The sequence below is a fragment of the Passer domesticus genome, chromosome 2 (genome assembly GCF_036417665.1).
Source record: "Passer domesticus isolate bPasDom1 chromosome 2, bPasDom1.hap1, whole genome shotgun sequence".
Lineage (NCBI taxonomy): Eukaryota > Metazoa > Chordata > Aves > Passeriformes > Passeridae > Passer > Passer domesticus.
The window spans coordinates 34398299-34418698 of NC_087475.1; the positions used below are offsets into that span (position 1 = coordinate 34398299).

Sequence of the window (20400 nt, forward strand, 5' to 3'; positions counted from 1 at the left end):
GCTGATAATATAGAAAAATGGTTTAATTGGTTGTTCCTGTTTTTAATTTTGACAGAACAGCCATATATGTTATAAAACCCCCATTGCCTGACCTGTACTGTGTCCTGTACTACCAAATCACAGGGAGCATCTCTTGCCTGGGATCTCCTTTGTGTCCATGAGGAAGAAAAGGTCACCAGAAGAGATGAATCCTTGCAGATTTTCTGCTCTGTTCAGGTTGCTACTGGCAGCATCAATTGGCAGACTTTCCCTGCACAGGAAACTCTTTATAGAAGCTGATGTAGTTTTGTAATTTCTGTGGATCTTGTGTTGTTTCTAATGCTAAAAATTTAAGCACTCTTTTAGCTCTGAAGATATTTGCATTTTAAATAGATACTTCAGAGATGTCAGGTATTTCACAGAAGAATAGTGCCCTCTCTTCAACAGTTCTGTTTGCACCTTTGGAGAGAAAAGTGAAAATCCTTTCTTGCAATACCTGCCCCAGATACTGAATGGAAGGATGGTGAGTTTCCTTATGCTTGCTTTTGTTTTTGTTACAGGTACAATTACTTACAGAGGTACATAACAGAGCCACTGCCCTGCAGAGGAGACAAATGGCAGCCTTTGGTCTGGTACAGAAACTCATTATTGGCGAATGAAGATGAGGAGAGCTCTGTCCTTGGCAGTTTGGGAGAGTGGCCCCCTGTGGGCTCATCTAAGACATCTTCTTTTAAAAGGAAATTGTCTAATGGTATGAAAAGTTCCCACTTCTTGATCAGCTGTATTTTCTTTATCTGTCTGGCAAAACTGCTGTATTTGCTGTTTTGCTTTGCTGTAGTAAATTTGCACATGCTAAAATGTATTTAATGCTTTGCATTAGCAGAGGAGTACCATGGTGTGTTGGTTGTTGTGGACTTCCCAGTTTGAACTGTGGTTTTTGCCTTCACCTTTGTGGTTGTTACAGGTCATTTGATCACTCAATAGCAGTAGGGTTGGGCTGAGGACTAGAAGTGAGGAGAATTCAAAATTATCTGAATTCTGCTGTGTACTAACATCTGGCATTTGTCTGAGCCACTGAGATTTGATTGATTGCTTTTAATTGTTAGCTTAAGGACCTTGTTGCTTTAGGCCCTGAAGAAAATTGAGATAGGAGAGGTATTTCCAGAAGTTGATTCAGATCTTCAGGCCAGATTATCTGGGCCAAATCATCTTCTAGGGTTTTTCTCTCTGTTGAATTTCTAGGGAGCCTGTAAGATTATACTCCTACCTTAATGAATTATATTTAGATGGGCTGCATCCAGGTTTTGGCAGCATTTATGGACTGCCAATCTGTAATGAAGTATTCACTGCATGGATGTGGTGGCTTCATAAAGCCATTATGAAAACAATTGCTAATAAAAATGCTAAGTGTTAAGGACTTGTGCAGTTGTATGTGGAGGAAAGGAAATTTTCCCACAGTGTCCTTTAGTTTCTTTCTCATAAATCTTCTTTTCAGTGACTTGCCTTCAGAGAGTTTGTTCCTTTCTGTCCCCAAAGGCCCTCCTTTCTTGAGCATTATATAGACTCAGCAGTACTGATAGCAGTTATGGACCAGGGCCAAGTTTATAAATCTAGATTGCAAAAATGACCAGTGGGCAAATTAAATGGATTTTATTTTAAGTCGCTTTTAGCTGTCTCTTTCAATAAGGGAATGCTTTGCTCCAGATGTCCTTTTGAGCTTGGCCCAGTTGTTTCTCTGCTGTGGGGAACATACTGGAAATGTCCATCTCAAGACCTCTGAGGGTGAGGCTGAAGAATGACTGTGTTCACTCTCTGTTGCAGGGTCTTTGCCTGAAACCAGCCAGACTGAAGCAGGAAGCAAAGCCCAAGAACAGCAGTGTGTTACCCAGCTTTCCTCTGCAGCAGGGAAAAGCAGAAAGAGGCTGAAATCTCAAGAGATGCACTTGCAGGAACATTTGCCATTTCTTAGTCCAGCGGGGCTGCGTAGAAGATACTGGTGAGAGTTTGATGTCTTACAAGCTCCTTCACCTGTTCTGGCATTGACACTTGGGGTCTCCCTGTCCACCTTCTGTTTTTTTGTAATACTTCATGAGTCAGGGCGTGTGCCCCTCCTGTCTTTCTTATGGGCTGTGTCCCAAGGACAGGTTGGGTTTGTTTCCTTAGTCCAATATCTACATTTGTTGCTTTCTCCTGCCACTGTAACAGGGCTTCTGTGCCTTCTTGAAGTAATATCAGGTTTGCAGAGAAAAAGATGAGAATGGAGGAAAGTTCCCTGTCCCACTTCCCATGTCCAGATTGGAGATCTGTGGTGCTGGCTACTCTCAGGCTGTTTGCTGCAGCCAGACAAAAAGTGTTTTCTGCATCTCTGGAAATGAAAGAGGATTCTTGTCTCTGCAGATCTGCTGTTAACCACTGTGGCTTTCTTTTAGAGTGTGTGCAGCATGCAGACATGCTGCAGTGAAACCCCACACAACTTGGATGTGAGAGAGGTGTTGCAGAAATAAGGAGTCTGGAGTCTACTTTTGAGCAAAATGCTCAGTTGCAGTATTTTCCTTTAATTAAGCAAATTTATTGAGGTGTTAGGTGCCATTTCCCCTATTACTAGGTTAAAAGGTGAAACACAAATCCTGGGAAGATGCATACTTTTCCAGGTTTTGGGACACTTGTTAAATGAACCTGGAGAATACAAGTAAAATAGAACAAAAATGTATTAAACATGAAGGTAGCCCCTGTTTAAACCAGTGTTTTGTTTCTGAACTGCTTTATTGAAAATTCCTCAGAGCATAACCTGTTTCATACTGGGAAATCCTGGGCCAGTAACTTTAGGCTACCTTACATGGATATCAGCAGCAGATCTTACTATGTGAAATACCCTGCCTTAAGCACACTTATGCCATGTGCAGCCTCTGTTATGAGATATCTCAAGACTTAGCTATTTTTTGGTTTGTTTTTCTTTTCCAGCAAAGATGAGGTTAAGACAGAAGATGTCTCCGAGGAGGGTCCAGAAGAAACAATTGAAGATGTTGATGTCGTTGGTACAGACCAGGTAATTCTGGCTGGTTTTCCTGCTCTGAGGGCAGCTGTAGTTGAGGTGGGTCAATGTCAGGTCAGAGTCTCCTGGGTAGTCCTGCAGCAGCAAAGGGGGTTGCTCTTTTGTGGCCCTTTTCAGGATGAGAAAAGTGGGATGCCCTCTTCCCTTTCCAGCTGCAACTGTAATTTCCTCCTTCAGCTCAATCTACAGTTTAGAGGCAATCCTTATTGTAGCATCTAGACATCCTTAGGTCATTCATAAGTATTGACTGTCACTAGGATGCTTTAAGAGGATGATCCCCTTTCTTTTTCCCCATACTGTGAAGCTTCCTTGTTAAGAGCCATTTGCTGCAGTTGCTTCATGTTACTGACACATTGCAGAGATGGCACTGCTGTGTGGCCTGCAAGGGAATATCTGCTTCAGAAATGGTGTTTGCATTGTGCTCTTTGGATTGAAAGACTCAGAATGTGTCTGATCACTGGACAGCCCTGGGCTCTTGATGGAGTATCCCATGTTTCTTGCCCTTTTCCAGTCAAGGCTGTTGGGCAGATTAAATTGTCCCCAAACAAACGGGGGATTTGAAGGGAAGCATGAGAACATTGTGGGCTTGGAGTGGCACCAGCATAGACAGGGGCTTGTCTCATGGGCATTGATTGCCTTTGGGATTCAAGTTTGGCAGAGCTGCAGCTCTCTGCCTGGGCCTTAGCTCAGCCCTGGACTGTATCCTTGCAGCAGGGAAGGACTTTTAGCCCTTTGGGCCAGTGGAGTGCAAGGACTCAGGATGTTGTACAGCAGGTCTTGTGGAGTGACTGTACAAAGAAAGGGGTGGAGGGGAAAGAAAGGCCATAGTTTATTCTATGCTACAGCTGATCACAGTCCTTCTGCCCCCTAAAGGTTTCTGTGTCAGCCACTACAGGTGGCTGAGCAATTCCTTCAGGTTTTTCCCCCTGTTGTCTGCACTTCAGAACATAACTCAGCATTTGGCAGACAGTATTTTTGCAGTGACTCAGGCAACCCCTTGCTTTCCAGTGACTGGTTTTCTGGCATCTAACCACCACATTCAGACTTTGCATGATTTTTGTCTTTTTAAATGAGTTTTTGCTGTAAAGTTCAGCCAATGGTTTTTAACATATGGTGGGCTTTTATTTTTAAAGAGGACTAGAAGGGAAAAAAAGGGACTTCTACCTTTTCTTTGAGTTATATGCATGTTAAAATGTAGACAGTTTGGCCCATGTACTTGAAGCAGCTCCAACTGAAGATAGATAATAGAAGAATTTAACTCCATGGACAAAGATCAAAGCCATACAGAAATTGCACTACTTAGGCAGTATGGTGCCTTTCCCTATTGTGCCTGTGTTTCTGGGCTTTTTTGGGGTGTGGAAATGCTTCTTTCCTTTTGTGGAAGCTGTAGCTCTTTGTAAGAGCTGGCTCTATGGCTAAGCTGCTGAATGGTTAGATGCTACACTGTTACTCAGAATCCTTATGGGCTTTTACATGATGTCTTCTTCATAGGAGAGGACTGACTTAATCTCTTTTTTTCTTGTGATGTAGGACAGTTAAGACACTGAGAGGACGAACAGAAGTGAAGCACACGCTATGTTTTTTCTGCAAATTGTTTAACTCATCAATATGGTGTGAGAGCATCAAGTGAGGTGGCAGGAGACATGGATCAAGTTGTCTCTGTGCCCATGGGCATCCACCCAGAACCAGTGTGTAGCACTGTGGTTGATCTCTCACCATTGCTGGTTGTGGGCATTACTGAGGTGGCTGCTGCAGTTCTAGGGTTGGGCCTTCTGAGCATCTTTACTCAGCTGCATCCTGATCCTTGATGCTGCCTTGGAAAAACCTCACAGCGGCAGGATTGGAATCAGGGTATTGACAAACACTGAATCAAAGACACTGTGAACCAGGTGAGACAAGCTTGTTTGAAGCATGTGGGGGCAGTGCTCTGATGGCCATGTTCTTTACTGTTTAAAATAACCAAATGGAGATCTGTCCATTTGGTTGGAGATTTGGTTCCTTGCACCCAGTGCAGGGGAGAAAAGAGCCTGGCCCACCTGTGAGCACTGGGACCCACTGGCTAATGGCAAGTACCATTTCCTGCCTGTAAAATGGAAAACCTGGATGAGTTGTGGGAAAGTATTTTTGAATTCCGTTGCTTAGAAAGATGTGGTTAGAGATCTGTAAGCATCAGGACATGTTCCGGGAAAACTTGTCAAGGCTTCAGAGTAACAAAGACAGAAACAATGGACCAGCTGACTATTTTCCTCTGGAAGAAGTCCTTCCTACAGTGATCATGTGGTGTTTACTTGGAAAATGCCTGGAACGACAATGTAAATAGACTGTAAATATGGCCATTGAAAAATAGGTTTTTTGCATTAAGAGTTTGCCAGTGATTGTCACTCAAGAGTGTTTCGGTGGCAGTAGGCTGGGGAGTGGGGGCTGCCATCACTGACCCTTTTCACTGCTCCCTGGAATTGTACATTGCAGTAATCATATCAGCTTTATTTTTTATATATATATATATATATTTTGGATTGTAACTGTGTAAAATAAACTACAGAACTATTGCTATCCACGAGTACTGAATGTGTGATACTCCCACACCATGATGGAGAAAGAATGGCAGCAAATGTGTGCTGGCCTTTGCATTTGTTGTGTTATTCCACAGGCTGAGCAGGGAGTTCCCATGAAGATGGAAGTGAAAGCCATGACTGTTGCCCAGGTATTGGCTATACTGAAGTGGCCACAGTGAATCCATGATTTTCCTTGTGCATGGTGTGCAGGCTGACACAAGGGACATAGTTCTCAGGTTCCTCTACGATTCCATCAGTAACTCCCCCTGCCTGGACTGGGGTACTGATCTGTGGATGACATGTGGATCTAGGCCCAAGGACTCACCAGGTAGGCAGAATACAGCTTGACTAGGAAAACAGTTATACCTGGAACCACATCAAACATATGGATACTTTAATTTTTGTAACAGTGGCATTGGGATGGTAATTAGCCTGCAGAGGCAAGGTCCAGTAAATCCACAAGCCCCTATTTTAAGAAAAAGGACTTCTCTAAGAACAGAAGGATACATTCTGCTTAGGAAAGAAGGGATTGGTTAGCATAAGTATAATAGAGACCAGGATTTAACAGGCACTTCATTAAACACAAAGTGGCAACAACAGCTACAGGCTCTGCAGAAGAGATCGACCCTGCACCACAGTGTGGTGTGACAGAGATGTGTCACTGCATGCTCGGAAAGCCTGTGGCTGTTTGCTGCCCAGTTACAAGCCCCCTTCTTGAGAAAAGTTTGAGGGTAGGAAAATGCATCTCTTGCAATGCAACAGATGCTCAGGATCATTTTCTGCAAAGCCAGTTGGTTATTCTTTCCTGAGGGAACAGAGCGTCACAGAAATGCTCTGTGTATCTTTACTGTTTAAAAGCCCCAAACCATGGGCAGTTAATGAAAGGTAGCCAGCCAGCCCTGGGGAACTTTGACTTTGGTGAGTCTGTATTAAAACTGGAACAATTAATCAAAATCCTTCAAATGGTGTTACAATTACTTGAGTTTCCCTTCAGCAGTGAGTTTCTTGATACACAGATGGGGTGTAGGTTTGTGCAGGAGCTGGTGTGAGGAGTTGAGCACAACAGGTTTCTCCCAGCTGCTCAGCAAATACTCTTTTGGATGAAGAAAACTGTGCTAGAGGCTGATGGCTTTGCATATGCAGCTTGTTGTAATTACCCAACCAGACTGCATACCTGTGTAACCCAGCCTGTGGTGAATGGCTCTTTATTAGTAAGACATGAATTGTGTGCAGTATGTAAAAATTACAACTGTTCAATTACATGTATGAAAATCTTTATTTGAAAATACAAACATGTTTTCTAAACATTTTAAAAGATCTACACTGCAAACAAAAAAATAACTTACATCTTTTTGTACACTTTTTTCCCAACAAAACCTGTTTAACAGTTAAGAGTGAGGCAACAATTTCAAGCTGCTGTGACACTGATGAATATCCATGGAATGTGTCAATAGCAAACAAGCAAAGGGGAGGACAGACAAAAGCACTGAATGCCCACAACAAATTAGTGCACATCACTGATCAAGTAACATTTATACAAAGGATTAAAAAAAAAAAAAAATTGGTTCCTTCTGCATGAATTAACACACCCATTTTGGATCAAGGATGAACACTCAGACTTCACTGTTAAATAATCTTGTTATGATTAACATCAACAAAAAGACTGAAGTTTAAAAGGGCAAAATTAAAGTTGGGGCAAACAAGGACTACACAGAAAAGAAAAACAACTTGTCTTGGGTGTTCACTTTAGTGTATTCTACTAATATGCACAGCTTGTCAGACAAAACTCTGCTTGTAAATGAGTGCTGAACTGTGCACTCATTGTCACATCTCTTCCTTGCCAAGGCATCAAACCTAAAAGAGGGCGGTCTATGAGCATGAGCACACTGCAGGTGTAAATTGTCTCCTTACCTCCCATACCAGGACAGAAACACCTGTTCACAGGTGAGATGGAGATGGTCAGTGCACCACACATCAGCTTCAAGAGAATTATACAGTTCTCTTAAAAACAGTAGATTACTTTTCTCTTAAATCAAATATTGTTATTCTTCCAAAAAGGAATTATGCAACATCTGAAAATAAATATTTTAATCTATTTTACAAACGATAAACTATTGAATAAATACAAAAATTTCATCATTCCATATAAATGCACTTCTTTTACTTAAAAGGTAGTGTGTGATTAGATATTTTTAGCATAAAACTAAGCTGACTTCCTGGAAAGAAACCCCACTGAAACGTATCAGTGTGTAGCAGACCTGCTGCAGACTGTCCCTTCTGTTCTGCAAGTGCTGACCATAAGTAACCTCTATTCAAAATCCTCATCATAGTCATATTCATCCAAGTCTACATCAGCCAGATGGGAAGGCATTTCAAAAAATGGTCTTTTCTCCATCTGATACTTTAGAACACTGGCCTTCTGATGATCTACAGGATTCAATTCTGCTTCATACCTAGAAGCAGACAAAAAAAAAAAAAGAAAATGAAAGAGTCTATGCCAGGAAGTGCCTAAATATTGGAACACTAACAAGGCAGCTGCAGGAAGAACATACTTCCCAATATTTTATAATAAAGAAACATAACCAGAACAGCACCAGGGTTCTGTAATAATTCCCTGAATTTAAGTTAGCTTACTCTCCTATCACATGCTGAACTTTCCAGTGTGAAATGCAGCTCTACTGAAAGGATTCAAAGCAGACACTGACACACACACTGCTCCAGTGGAGTACTTATAGGTTAGAAATGGTGAAATGCAAGGCTTTAGGTACTTGCCAGAAACCTCCCAAGTTCTTTCCAAGAAAGCCGAAGTGAGGCTCAGTTAGGAAGAACAAAATACAGCTGCACTAGGTACAATAAAAGAGGAGGAATAGTGGACTGAGGCTCTTACTGACATGTGCATGAGCACCAGGAACTGAGAGGAACCGTGCTTTTAAGCAGATGCTGGAAAGCAAAACCCAGCTGTTAACCCAGAATTATTGATAACCACCTGCTGCTGATGCAGATAAATAGGAGGATAATGAAATGTATGTTTAACTAACGCAAGCCAGTGAAGGCTGATATTTAAAAAAGGTTAGCTTCAACACTTTAGGTGGGATCAATCAATAATTCATAGCTTTTAAAAAACCCACAAAGTCTCTGTGGAGATTTATGGTAGCAGATTAAAAACCTGACCATTTCCTGGGTTAGGGTGACTCATGTTCATGTATGTCTTTCCAACCACTACTGAATTTCATCATATATTTTTTTTCCATCTACTTAACAGGACTGTGCAGAGAATGAGCTTTAGATACTGCATTTTTGTTCTTTAAAACTGCTTTATAAAGGAATTAAGTGCTCATCAGCTGTTCTTTCAGAGAAAGACATAGGGCAAAATAGAGTTAAATACTAAGACTCCACTATGCACACTAAAATAGAGCAGCACCTTGGGTTTCTCCCATGAGTTCACCACCGCTTTAAACAGAAAACAAAAGTCATCTGAAGGTTCAATTCACCAAGTTACACATTTAAAAACAAGGGCTTGTAAAAAGAGATGCATATTCTAGAATAAGAGTTTTTGCTCACATGTGTACTTGGTAGTCTCATACATCATTAATTACATATTTTTGAGAAGGATGTGTTTATTCTTTTTTAAATGAATGATAGTGGTGGTGAGGCTATACTTTAGTAGAGAGGATTCATTTCACTGTGCTGCTGCATTCTTACCCGTCATTCCACTGCTCACTTGCTGCCTCTTCTGCTACCAAGATACCATACTCTTCAGCAGCATATTTCTCCCAGTCAGAGACCTCTTGACTATCACCTTCACCATCCTAAACAATCATGTTGCATGTTAGACAAAACAGTATTAATTAATGAATTTAAACAGTATTAATTGCTAAGCACATAGCTATAAAGCCTTTTAAAGCCTCATACTCACCCGCAACATAGAAAACTGATCCTTCTGTTCATGGTCAAGGTATTTTTCAATGTTGAAAAAAGTATCAAAGAACACATTTGTCAACTTACATCGCTTTAAATCATGCAGAGTAATTTTTCCTGTAAAGAAGATTATGATATAAGATTATTAGAGATAAAATTATTAGAGTTGAAGTTAGCCTTTTGGGAAAGTGGAGGAATCAAAAGGTACTCTATCAATCATTACTCAGTCATCACTGCTTAGCAACATTTGTCACTGATCCTCCATGCAATGGGAGAGGTGCAAACAGATGAAATACACACCTAGAGATGTGTCCTTCAAAGTGTACAAAACCTGAAATGGTTCAGATTTTTTTTTCCTTGCTGTGGTTGTCATATCCCATAGCCTGTCAGTATATTGAAGTGAGATGCAGTCTACGTCCCTCAGCCATTAAAAATCATTTAAGGTATTTGTTTAAGCTTCCTCAACAGATAGAAGTCTCTAGTAAGTTAGCCATTCCTTCCCAAGGAGTGCTTGGGTAGCAGGTAGGAATCTCCTATGGCAGCAGCCCTCTCTCTTCCCTGACTTGAGCAGACAAATGTATGACAGAGATGACAGTGTGTGACTATGCTTCATACAGATTAATTTTTCATAGAGTCAAGGTTGCCACACTTGTCCAGTCTGATCAATATTTACTGCTTGAGAGGAAAGATAAATGCTCAGAGGTGTTTTGTTTGATTTTTATAGTGATACTTTAAAGACTCAAATCAATGGATGCATTAAGCATTAGAAGTATTTGTCAGGTTGCTCAGAAATGTTACCCTATTTCAAAGCTGAATATTGAAGCTTCTGCAGAAAGGCTAAAAAATATGAGATACACAAGGGAAGACAGATGACTATCCTTACAACTCCACTTTATTGATTCACCTGGAATACAGACAATCTTCCATTGTTAATCAAATAGGAGCTAACTGAAGATGTTATAGAAGAGTTCAATAAAAATGAGACTTGGAACAGTATTTCCTCAGCATACTGTCCCAGCCTCTAACAAAGTGTAACTCAAGGACATCCCAGGGAAGCAGAATCCAAATCCCATTTGTACATGGTTGCCATGCTTGCATCTGTCATGAAGGGCCCCAGTGTGTTTGCCTGGCTCGTTGCTGGTGCTCCAGAAGGACACGAATCCCCCGTGGCACCTGTGCTGTATCTGTCAGACCCACACAGATGTCTGATGCACTGCGCCATTCCAAGTGGCAGCAGCTCTCCACAGGCAAGCAAATTATTTGAATCCTAGTTACATAAGCTCCCAGTTTAAGTTAGACTCCTATATTTGGGTCATTGACTTGCTCTCCAGTTTCCATTTATTGCAATGGGAGCTTAGACACGTAACACTCGTGTAGATGCCTACCACTGACTCGCAAACACCAACAAAACAGGAGTAAAATTTAAGTAATTAATTCAGGTCTCTAGAAATTAAAGTTTGCTTTTTAGCAGACAAAGCATTCAGTAGAAACTGTATCACAGTTTAGTCATAACTTCATGAAAGTGTCTTCTTGTTTTAAAGCTACAAAGTGAAGCATCAGTTTACACTGCTAGTTTTTTGTACTAGAAAAACAGATTTTTTTCTTAATACACCTTTCAAACATAATTTTTTACTAAAAAAAAAAAAATCAACCCTTCTCAACTGGCCTTCTTTTTTGTTATCCTGAATAGCTCACCTTGGTTGTGTTTGATAGCATTCTTTTATCATCCTCATAACACAGATGAGATATATCAATCTTGTTTCATTTTAAATGCAGAACAGAAATATTATTATAAATGCCTTTCAGAAGCATAACATAAGACTGGAAGGGAACTACTGAGCTCAGGAGGTGATTGTGAGCAACCATAAAACATAAATGTGCTTCTAGAGCTTGACTCACTTCATTATAAATGCCCCCTAGCCCCTATGCATTAAACAATGTTGGCATAAGACTTCATTCCACTGATACCAGGGATGGAACTTTCAGATGAATCACACTTAATATTCTTTCTTCATTTACAATTTTTATCTGCCTTTAGAGATGTGTTTTCACTAAGAAAATCCATTTTAACTTGCTTAAATAAGAATATTAAGCTTTATGTTCTAGATTTGAGCTATTTCAATTCTCTCAGCATGCAAAAAACCACATCTCAATAAATGACAAGTGTCTTAAAAAAAATTAAGTTTCTTGCAATTTAAATATTCTTAACACTAGAAAGAAGGTGGGCAATAAATACAACTTACTAACTGGTTGTCTAACCATAATTGTATTTTTAAGTTTTTTTCATGTGTAAAAGATTGAACTGAAGTTTTATCAGCTGATGATACAATGTCAAATGCAAAAGAGTAGAATGCAGGTCTAGGAAAGTTCAAATGTAAAAATAGCCAAAAACTCAGAACAGTTTATTATTCTGTTAATTTTAAGCCCCTTGTAATGAATTTCCTAAGGGCAGCTTAAGCTTCTAATGTAACCTAAGTCTCTACTGGTCTAAGAGACTGTTTAGAAACTGTTCCCTCCAGAGAAACTCAATTAAATGAGCACTGGAAGAGGTGAGAAATGAGTAAACCATCAGGAGGTTTTCCTGAGAGCCTCACCTCAGCTAGATAGTGACATGGTTTTACTTGAGACTAAATGTAGCTAGAATCACAAAATGAAAGCTGACAGGGAATTTTAAAGCAGCATATTAAATTTTAGTATGGAAAGAATGCCTGCCTGCTATTGGATGACCAATCAATTACTAAGCTTTAACAGATGTCAAGGCATTGTCAAGGCATTTTATTTGTATGACCAACTGAGTGCTCTTAAGACTGCACTAACTCCTAAATCTAGAGAAACAGAAGTTAATGATGGAAAAGGAGTTTGTTACCTTCATGTTGTGGCTTTACAAGATCCAGCATCTGGCACAAACAGTCTTCAAATGGCAAAGGTTCTATGGCCATGTTCTCTAATTTTTGGCACTGTTCTTCATAAAAATATTCCAATTCATACATAGACAAAGCACCATCCCCATCAAGATCCATGCAGCGGAACCAGTATTCAATGCTGAAATTCAGTCATTAACAGCAAAGAGACAAAGTTACTACAGACTTTAAAGGATTCATGTTGCCTGTTTCAAAGGCAAAACTAGACTTAAGAGTACATTCCACTAATCCATGGAAAGTCATTAACCACCTACTGTGGTAAGAGTTGCTGGTATTTGCTACACCATCCATTACTGCATTTGAAAACACGTTTGTTAATGGTGTGAAGGAGAAGACCAAAACACATGGTTTTTGCATTAAAAAAAAAATCAAAGGAGACAATGAAAAATTGCATTGTACGTAGCTTCAGTGTTTTGGGTATGTTTAGATATTGAACAAGCTAGTGACACATCACATAATGGGTTCCTTATCAGTACCATGCTAGCAAACAGGAGCTGCACAGCTTCCCAAAGTCACTGGCATCATGAAACAGCTGCAACATCCTTAACGGATATAAACAGGCCACAACTTGTGAAACAGTAACATTGAATTAGCCTCTTAAAAGTCATTAAATGAGACCTCTACAGCTACAACAACAGGAGACACTGATAAACAAGGATGATGCAAAGAACTGGGCTAGTTTTCTACTCATGTTTTTATAGTTTAGCTTCTTCCATTAGAGTTGCAGCTGTTCATCAGTGGTCTCCATTTAAGGACTGGAAAAACCAGGACAGACTTTATTTCTGCTGAAACAAATTCATTCTTACCTAGTTGGTGTTTTTTTGTCCTCTTCAGATATCAAAAACCAGACAAAATCAGCGTAGCTAATCTTCCCATCTTTTTGTGCTTTTCTACCTCTTGGAGGCCAATGAAGAAAAAGACAGAAAATTTATTTTAGAACACCTAGCTTTTACTAACCAAAATTAAGGATTATTTTCCTTGTTAGTATTAACTATTTACTCCTAAATGATCCAGTATTCATAAGGTTATTGTTAATAGAAGAGCCATCTCAAATAATTTTTGATGATATATTATATACAAGTACTTTTTAGAATTTCTCTTCAGGTAGAAGTGATGAGAACATAAAAGCTTTACAGAACTCCACTAACTAAAGTTTTTGAATTAAAATATGAAGATAAAAATGAAATAGAAATATTCAGGAAGTAAGTGTTCATGGCAAGAACATAATTGTCTGTTTCTACTCCTGTAACTGCAGCAACCAAATAAGTTGCACATAGTCAACCTGTCTAGTAAAAAGTTAAGCAGGCAGTTCTTAGACGTATTACATTTCAATAATGAAATTAATTTTTAGATGTTTTATCTTCAAGATGTCTGGGACACTATGGTATATGTTTTTGCCTTGCCCAAGAAACTCAGATAAAGCAGTAAGCTCTAGACATATTCCTGCTAAGTCTCTTATTTCTGCTTTTATTTCTGTTTATCAGTTGCTTTCTATCTCAGATATTGTGCTAGGAAACATTTCACAAATTAATAAAATGCCATAAATACAAAAGAGGAAGTCAATCCCAAAGGGAGAAACGAAGAATGACTGTCAAAAATGTGAACTAACTCAACTGGAGGCATTTTTGTAAAATTATTGATGCAATAAGCATTGATTTTACAATTAGTACTTAAAAGCTCAGTTCTCCTTGAACATTTTACAGGTTTGAGGGATGGAAAAAGAATGATGCTAACATTTCTTCCTTCTTCATTCCCAGTCCTGTTAAATCATTCAATATCCAGTGGCCTCTATTCATATAGGTAAAGAGAGTGAAGAACTTGACTGTGCCAAAGGTTCCAAGACCACTCTAGTGCTACTAGAATTTAAACTACAAATCTAATCTTGAAATTCCTGCTCCTTTGTGAGGGGGAGCCATTTTTTTCCCTTGGAATACCACAGAATTTAACAAGCAAAAATGAAACGGGATTTAGATCAGCATACAAAATAAGTACCTTGTTACTGCTCCTGAGAAGATGCGCTCTATCATCCTATTTGAAATTGCTGTGAAGAAAGGTTTGAAACAGTGTCAACTCTATGCAAGTTATTTTTGCATGTATTGTGTTGTTGAAGAGTTTACTGGAACTCTCCTCTTATATACACAGATCAGTGAGAAAGATCAAGTGTAGTGCTCATTAATCCCTTTAAGTCCTTTTAGAGAGGATCACTTAACACAAAGCCTCCAAGGCAAAACTACAACCACCCAGCTTTGAATTCAAACTTAATACCTAAATAGTGATAAACTTGCAATACAAGCAATAAAATTGGCTGATTAATAAAATGCATTTCCCAGTTCTTTGACAAGTAAATAATGTTTTTCAGTGGCATTAAGTTTTACATGACCTTGGCAAAGAGCCAAAGCAGAACTGGCACGATCACACATAATAAACATACCTTTCTGATTCTGACGGGGGTCTATTTTTGACATGGTTTTGACCCATGCTTCTATTTTGAAACCATTTCAGGGATTTTAGAGACATGTCTGAACTAAGCACTATCTTTGTAAAGGATATTCAATTTATCCTTAAGAATCTGCAAAATTAAATTGCAGGTGGCACTGTATTAGTTGTGCTTTCTTTCTAAAATGTACTAACATAATAGAGCAGCCACTCAAATGAAAGCAGTTTTCCTTTCTCACTGTCCTAAAGCATAGTAAAACTTTGGTAAGCAAATTTTCAGAAGCAATCAGAATTGTGTTTATCCTTTTTAACATGGGGTAATACTCCATAATCACTTTGTGCTTAGGTAAGCTTTCCTGTCCTGAAAGGAACACTATTAAGATGGACACGAGGCATCTAAAAAGAGCCCCAACAGTTCCATACAAGCTATAAGAATATTTAAAATAGGAACAAGCGTGCAAGACTACAGAATCACCGTCATTGCATATTATACATGTAGCAAATGTAACCTGCTAACTGGTGCTTAACAGTATTAAAGCAAAACACACTGCAGCTGAGTTAGCAAAACTCCAAATAAGCTAAGTACCTGAAGGTATGTTTGCCTTTTCTACTCTATATCTTGCCATAAAAGTAACACTACTTGAATAATATCAGTAAAACGGATTTTGTCCAAGGTAACAACCCAAACTGCCAAATAAACCCATTTATGTATGGGTTGATATTTGTGATATTTGCCCTACTTCTTTGTCAAGATCGGAATTCAAATTCAGAATTTTCCTCAAATGTGGTATTTGTAGATGCAAGTAGCATCACAGATGACTTGTCCTGCTTTAATTCACTGAGTTAGCAGGACCAGCCACACCAACAGACTCAAACTGGCCTTGGCATTAAACCACTTCCTCAGCTCAAAGTTTACAGGTCATTTAATACATGTAAACAAAGGTGCTTTGTTTGTCATACCATAATCATTATGTCGAGCTAAATCCTTCCGATCAATATAGAGGTCATGGTCTGTGTCCAGCTCCCAAAATTTGCAATAGATAACATAAAAATGTTCATATGAGAAGTACTCTGTCAGCTGGTTAATATCAGCTTCCTCTTCCAATAATGCCACATTCTATTATCAGAAGGACAAACAGAACATATTAAAGAGTTTGTAAGACATTTATTTGTTGAATGATCTGAGTTCTCTGAGTTTTCATAGCCAAGTTAATATCTCATGCCATTTCAGTGGAACAATTTTTGTTTTCAGGGACAATGCACACCATACTGTGTAACAGCAAAACTGAACACACAGCAGAAAATGAATGCACTGACAAAAGAATGAGCAGATTGGACCAACTTCTGCTACACACATTTACATGTATACAGCTCTAGATAGAAAAAGTTACATTTAAACATATTCTAATGTATGAGAATTAATGCAATTGGGTCTTCATTACTTTTTGGAAAAGGAAGAAATGCTATTTATGTTACTCCCTTAAGCCTTTAGTTAATGCAGTTTTAAAACTTCTAGAAATATCTCTCTTGCAAAATTTTAGATGTTATGTACCTGCAAAAAGTTGCTTTTCCTGAGCTCATTACAAGTTATTTTCCCAGACCAGGACCTATTTACTGTATAAAATATTCTCTGTATGACCTGCAAGAGAAAGAAAAAATGGAAAGAAACTTTAGCTATGGTAATTAAAAACCCATCCAATTATATCTCAAAGATGTTTTAGTACAGCTGCATTAGAGAGCTCCATCATTCCCCTATTTCTATTCTCATTAGTTAGAGCTTCTCTTGTGTCATTATCCACTATTCAAACCATTTCTAAATCTATATCTAAACTCATCTAGACAAGTTTTATTACAATGCTGCAGTACCTATATCTCATGCAGTAATGTTGCAGAATATTCATGTGCTATCCAAAGTATGCATATTGGCGATTCCACTACCTCAAGTCTTCCAGATCTACAGGATATAATATAATGAACCTATTAATGTATCTTATTACTTCAGATTTGAAGACCTGCATTTGCTGTAAGACTGTTTTACTTCATAATTGAATTTACAGAAATAGAATTGGGACTGTTTAAGGATCAGATGTTGCTACTTCTGAACTCTACAAACACAACAAATCAACATCTGACAGAAATACTTCCTGCAGGTGCAAAGAGAATGGTTTTACCCATTTAACTTCATTCTATTTGGAAGTTCCCTGAAAAAAAACCCTGTTAATAGCATTAAAAGTAGTACATTAATATTTTCCAAGTGAAGAACAAAAAAAAAAAAAAAAAAAAAATAAAAAAGAAAAAAAAAAAAAATCTATGCTAGAAAGACTACTAGTTCTGGTTCCACTGATAGTGGAACCAGAAACAAACACATCCATATGAGTACTCAACACATTTTTTAAAATACCTTTTACATGTACTTCAACTCAATGATCTTATAGGTCTTTTCCAAACTAATGGTTCTATGGCTATTTTGGGCAACTCATGCAGTTGCTATAATTTTCTTAGATTTAGTTTACAAACTAAATACTTGAAATAAGACTTCAAAATATCTTTTTTTTCTGCTACTTAACTGCATTCAGTATTCACCTCAATTTGTTTGACTTAAGACAACTAGGTGTACATTTCAAGTCAGGCATTCACCACTAAACGAAACAAAAAACAAACCAAAAACATCCCAAGCATATTATGAACTATAACTGCTCAACTGGTGATTGATTATACCTGCTAATTGGCAAGACTCAGTATTGCACGTGTAGTGTTTCATTTGCAAGAGAGCAGTTACTAACTAAAATCCCCTCGCCTTAGGAACCCGTTTCCCACAATTAAAATGTCCTCTCATCTACAGGCTAAACTTTTTATCACTTCAGACTTCAATTGCAGTAAATCAATAGTTTAAACTAACCAATCATTTTAAAATTACAAATAATTGAATAATGTACTGATGAAGTTTTAAAGAAAACTTAAAACTGTAGCGCAGCAAGCTCCTCAGTTCTTACTTTGAACAAGAACAGCTGGTTCAATGACTCCAGACAGAAGAATAGATTATCCTGCTTCTGAAACTTAATTAACTTAATTCTAATTGTGAATTTAGGGAAGGCCCATTTTTTGGCTTACACTACAAAGCAATTTTTTCTGAAAAGGTTTTTGCCTTAGCTTTGCAACTTAATCCATCTGCATGTCATTATCTCATCTGTTATACATTTAACTGGTCTAAAAATAAAAACAAAATTGAATGTTTGGTAAAGACAACTGGGAACAGACTTAAACTGTTTTCTAAAGTAAACTGATGCAGAGTATAAGAAATTGTCAGAGAATTGCCTTTACTATTCTGCCGAGTGCTTTGTCAGAAGGGAGAAGAAATGGTGCAATACAGAGACTACAATTTCAAGAACTCATAGTTCAGATATGCACCTAACTGGAAGAATAAATGTAGTATCTCATTTGTCACAGCAAACATTTTTAACTTATTTCAGCTCTATCCTGGCCATATGTAACTAGACTGACCAACAAACCTATAACATATCTTAGCAGGCAGAACAGATTGCTTTCATGGCTTACACAACACATGCTAAAAGAGATATATGTAATGTGTATGCAGACACACATACATATATGTAGGTATAGACAAAAGCCCAGCAGAAGAATGGCTCATTTGGTTTGCAGCTGGACTTATCCTTTAGATAAAGCTCCATGTAGCAAGGTTAAGCTAACTGAATACAGGTATGAAATGGCTTCTTTCATCATAGGTAAAAGAATCTATTATTATCATTAATATGTTACAGGACACAATTTTGGAAGACTGTAACAAGCTCAGTTGGTCAAAGCATGGTCAAATAATGTCCAGGTTGTGGGTTTGACCCCTGTATGGATCATTCACTTAAGAGTTAGACTTGATTCTTATGGGTCCCTCCCAACTCAGAATATTCTGTGATTCTGTGAACAGTCACGCCATCCTAAAATATGACAAGAAAAAGGCAGATGGCTCCTGCCATTTCTTAATCTGCAGAATGGCATTCCAAATATTTTGGATACTTTCATACTAGTTTACTTTTTGATTTAACACCAATTTTTTGATTAAACACACATTTATGTTGAAGGCTACACTAAATTTTGTTAATAAAATATTTCCAGTAATAATTTATTGAATTTTGCTAGACTCAGACCTACTCTAATAAGCTGTTCCTCCAAAGAAAAGTAACTGGACATGGCAGGACCTTTTCTTTCCTACTCTTCTTCAGGTCACGCAGCAAGCTTTCACAATTTTAACCAGAGCAGGCTGTGACACAACCAAGAATCCATTAAGAAACAAAACATGGAACAATTCCTTCCCTCACAACTGACAAGAAAGTTCTGTGAGCTCAGGTAGCCATTATAACAAGAAGCAAAACCTAATGCAGCAGGACATACTTGACAGGCCAGCAAGTTTCTGTAAGAAGGATGTAATGAACAAAACCCAAACGCTCTCAAAAAAACCCAATCTTCCACAATTTTAACCTGGGTCAAAATATAAGATGGATATAAGATGATCAATGATGCATGGGTTTTTTTTTGTTGGAGAATATTCATTAAGCTAGTTTTCACCTGCACAAAGTGAACTAAATGTCATTTTGAAGAATCTTAATCTTTTGAGACTTCAGTGGAATCGACTGTCTAGTCTACATTGAGAAAATTTAATGTCACTGATTTTTCCCTTGAGTACAGAACAAATACTTCAGTCACATAACCCTGGGAAGACAGGAATGAAACTTTTCATGTACAAAAACCTTCCTTGGAAGAAAAGTCCCCAGAGAGACAAGTGGCAAGCAGCTTCAATATTACCATTATTTCACATAATACTGAACATAATCATATTAATATAGATGTTTCATTCAAGACTTCATTTAATTAATCCCAGACTAAGGTCAGGATTCTAATGAATGCAGTCTACAGCCACAATCAAGTGTTTAAGATAACAGCCTGCTCTTCATTTAATACTCATTAACTCATCTGACACTACTGCAATTCACTGCTTCTCTTACTAGTATTAAATTCAGCAATTCCTTAAAAATGTTAAGAACCACCAGGCCTAAGAAAGACTTTTTCCACAAAATTTCTAGTTATGTAGAAATGAAGGCTGACAGCCTGCTCTAACTCTACTCTTCCCATGGGACAAAGATGCTTAGACATTTGACTAATCTTAAGTTTGATTTTCTTAGTTAACCAAAAATTAGCTTTTCCAGATACAAATCACTTACTGTTGTAATATACCGAGAATGGAATTCAGATGCTTCTTTTAAAAATGAAAGGCCTGGATGACTATTCACCACATCCTACAAAAAAAAAAAAAAAGGAATAACAACATTCCAAAGATTATTCATTAGTGACCATACAAGACAATTAGCAAAGAAGAGCACACCTGCTTTCTTAACCAAAACAATTTAAATTAATTATCACAATCATTACTGATAACTTCATTTTCACCACAGCTTCAGACAAATCACATTACAAACCTTATAAAAATAATATTATCTTTTAAATAAATCAGACAAACAAAAGCTTTCCT

At 38.1% G+C, this 20400-nt stretch overlaps 2 protein-coding genes across 8 annotated transcripts in view; one reads left to right on the forward strand and one right to left on the reverse strand.

The window, feature by feature from the left end:
• Positions 1–5584, forward strand: part of LOC135293717 (cohesin subunit SA-2-like) — a 57791-nt gene extending 52207 nt beyond the window's left edge. For 4 of the 5 annotated variants that reach the window (XM_064408198.1, XM_064408201.1, XM_064408199.1 and 1 more), the window contains 4 exons: positions 540–730; positions 1801–1975; positions 2941–3070; positions 4562–5584. In XM_064408198.1, the coding sequence (XP_064264268.1) occupies positions 540–730; positions 1801–1975; positions 2941–3070; positions 4562–4570 (505 nt within the window). In that variant the 3' untranslated portion in view covers positions 4571–5584. The remainder of the gene's footprint in view (positions 1–539; positions 731–1800; positions 1976–2940; positions 3071–4561) is intronic. The other variant, XM_064408200.1, reaches the window with a different exon arrangement.
• Positions 5585–6843: 1259 nt separating this feature from the next.
• Positions 6844–20400, reverse strand: part of PPP2R3B (protein phosphatase 2 regulatory subunit B''beta) — a 45514-nt gene continuing 31957 nt past the window's right edge. For all 3 annotated transcript variants that reach the window (XM_064408204.1, XM_064408203.1, XM_064408206.1), the window contains 9 exons: positions 20093–20167; positions 16414–16500; positions 15822–15978; positions 14418–14466; positions 13232–13321; positions 12371–12546; positions 9503–9621; positions 9289–9395; positions 6844–8039 (listed from right to left, as the gene is read on the reverse strand). In XM_064408204.1, coding sequence (XP_064264274.1) covers positions 7895–8039; positions 9289–9395; positions 9503–9621; positions 12371–12546; positions 13232–13321; positions 14418–14466; positions 15822–15978; positions 16414–16500; positions 20093–20167 — 1005 coding nt within the window. In that variant the 3' untranslated portion in view covers positions 6844–7894. The remainder of the gene's footprint in view (positions 8040–9288; positions 9396–9502; positions 9622–12370; positions 12547–13231; positions 13322–14417; positions 14467–15821; positions 15979–16413; positions 16501–20092; positions 20168–20400) is intronic.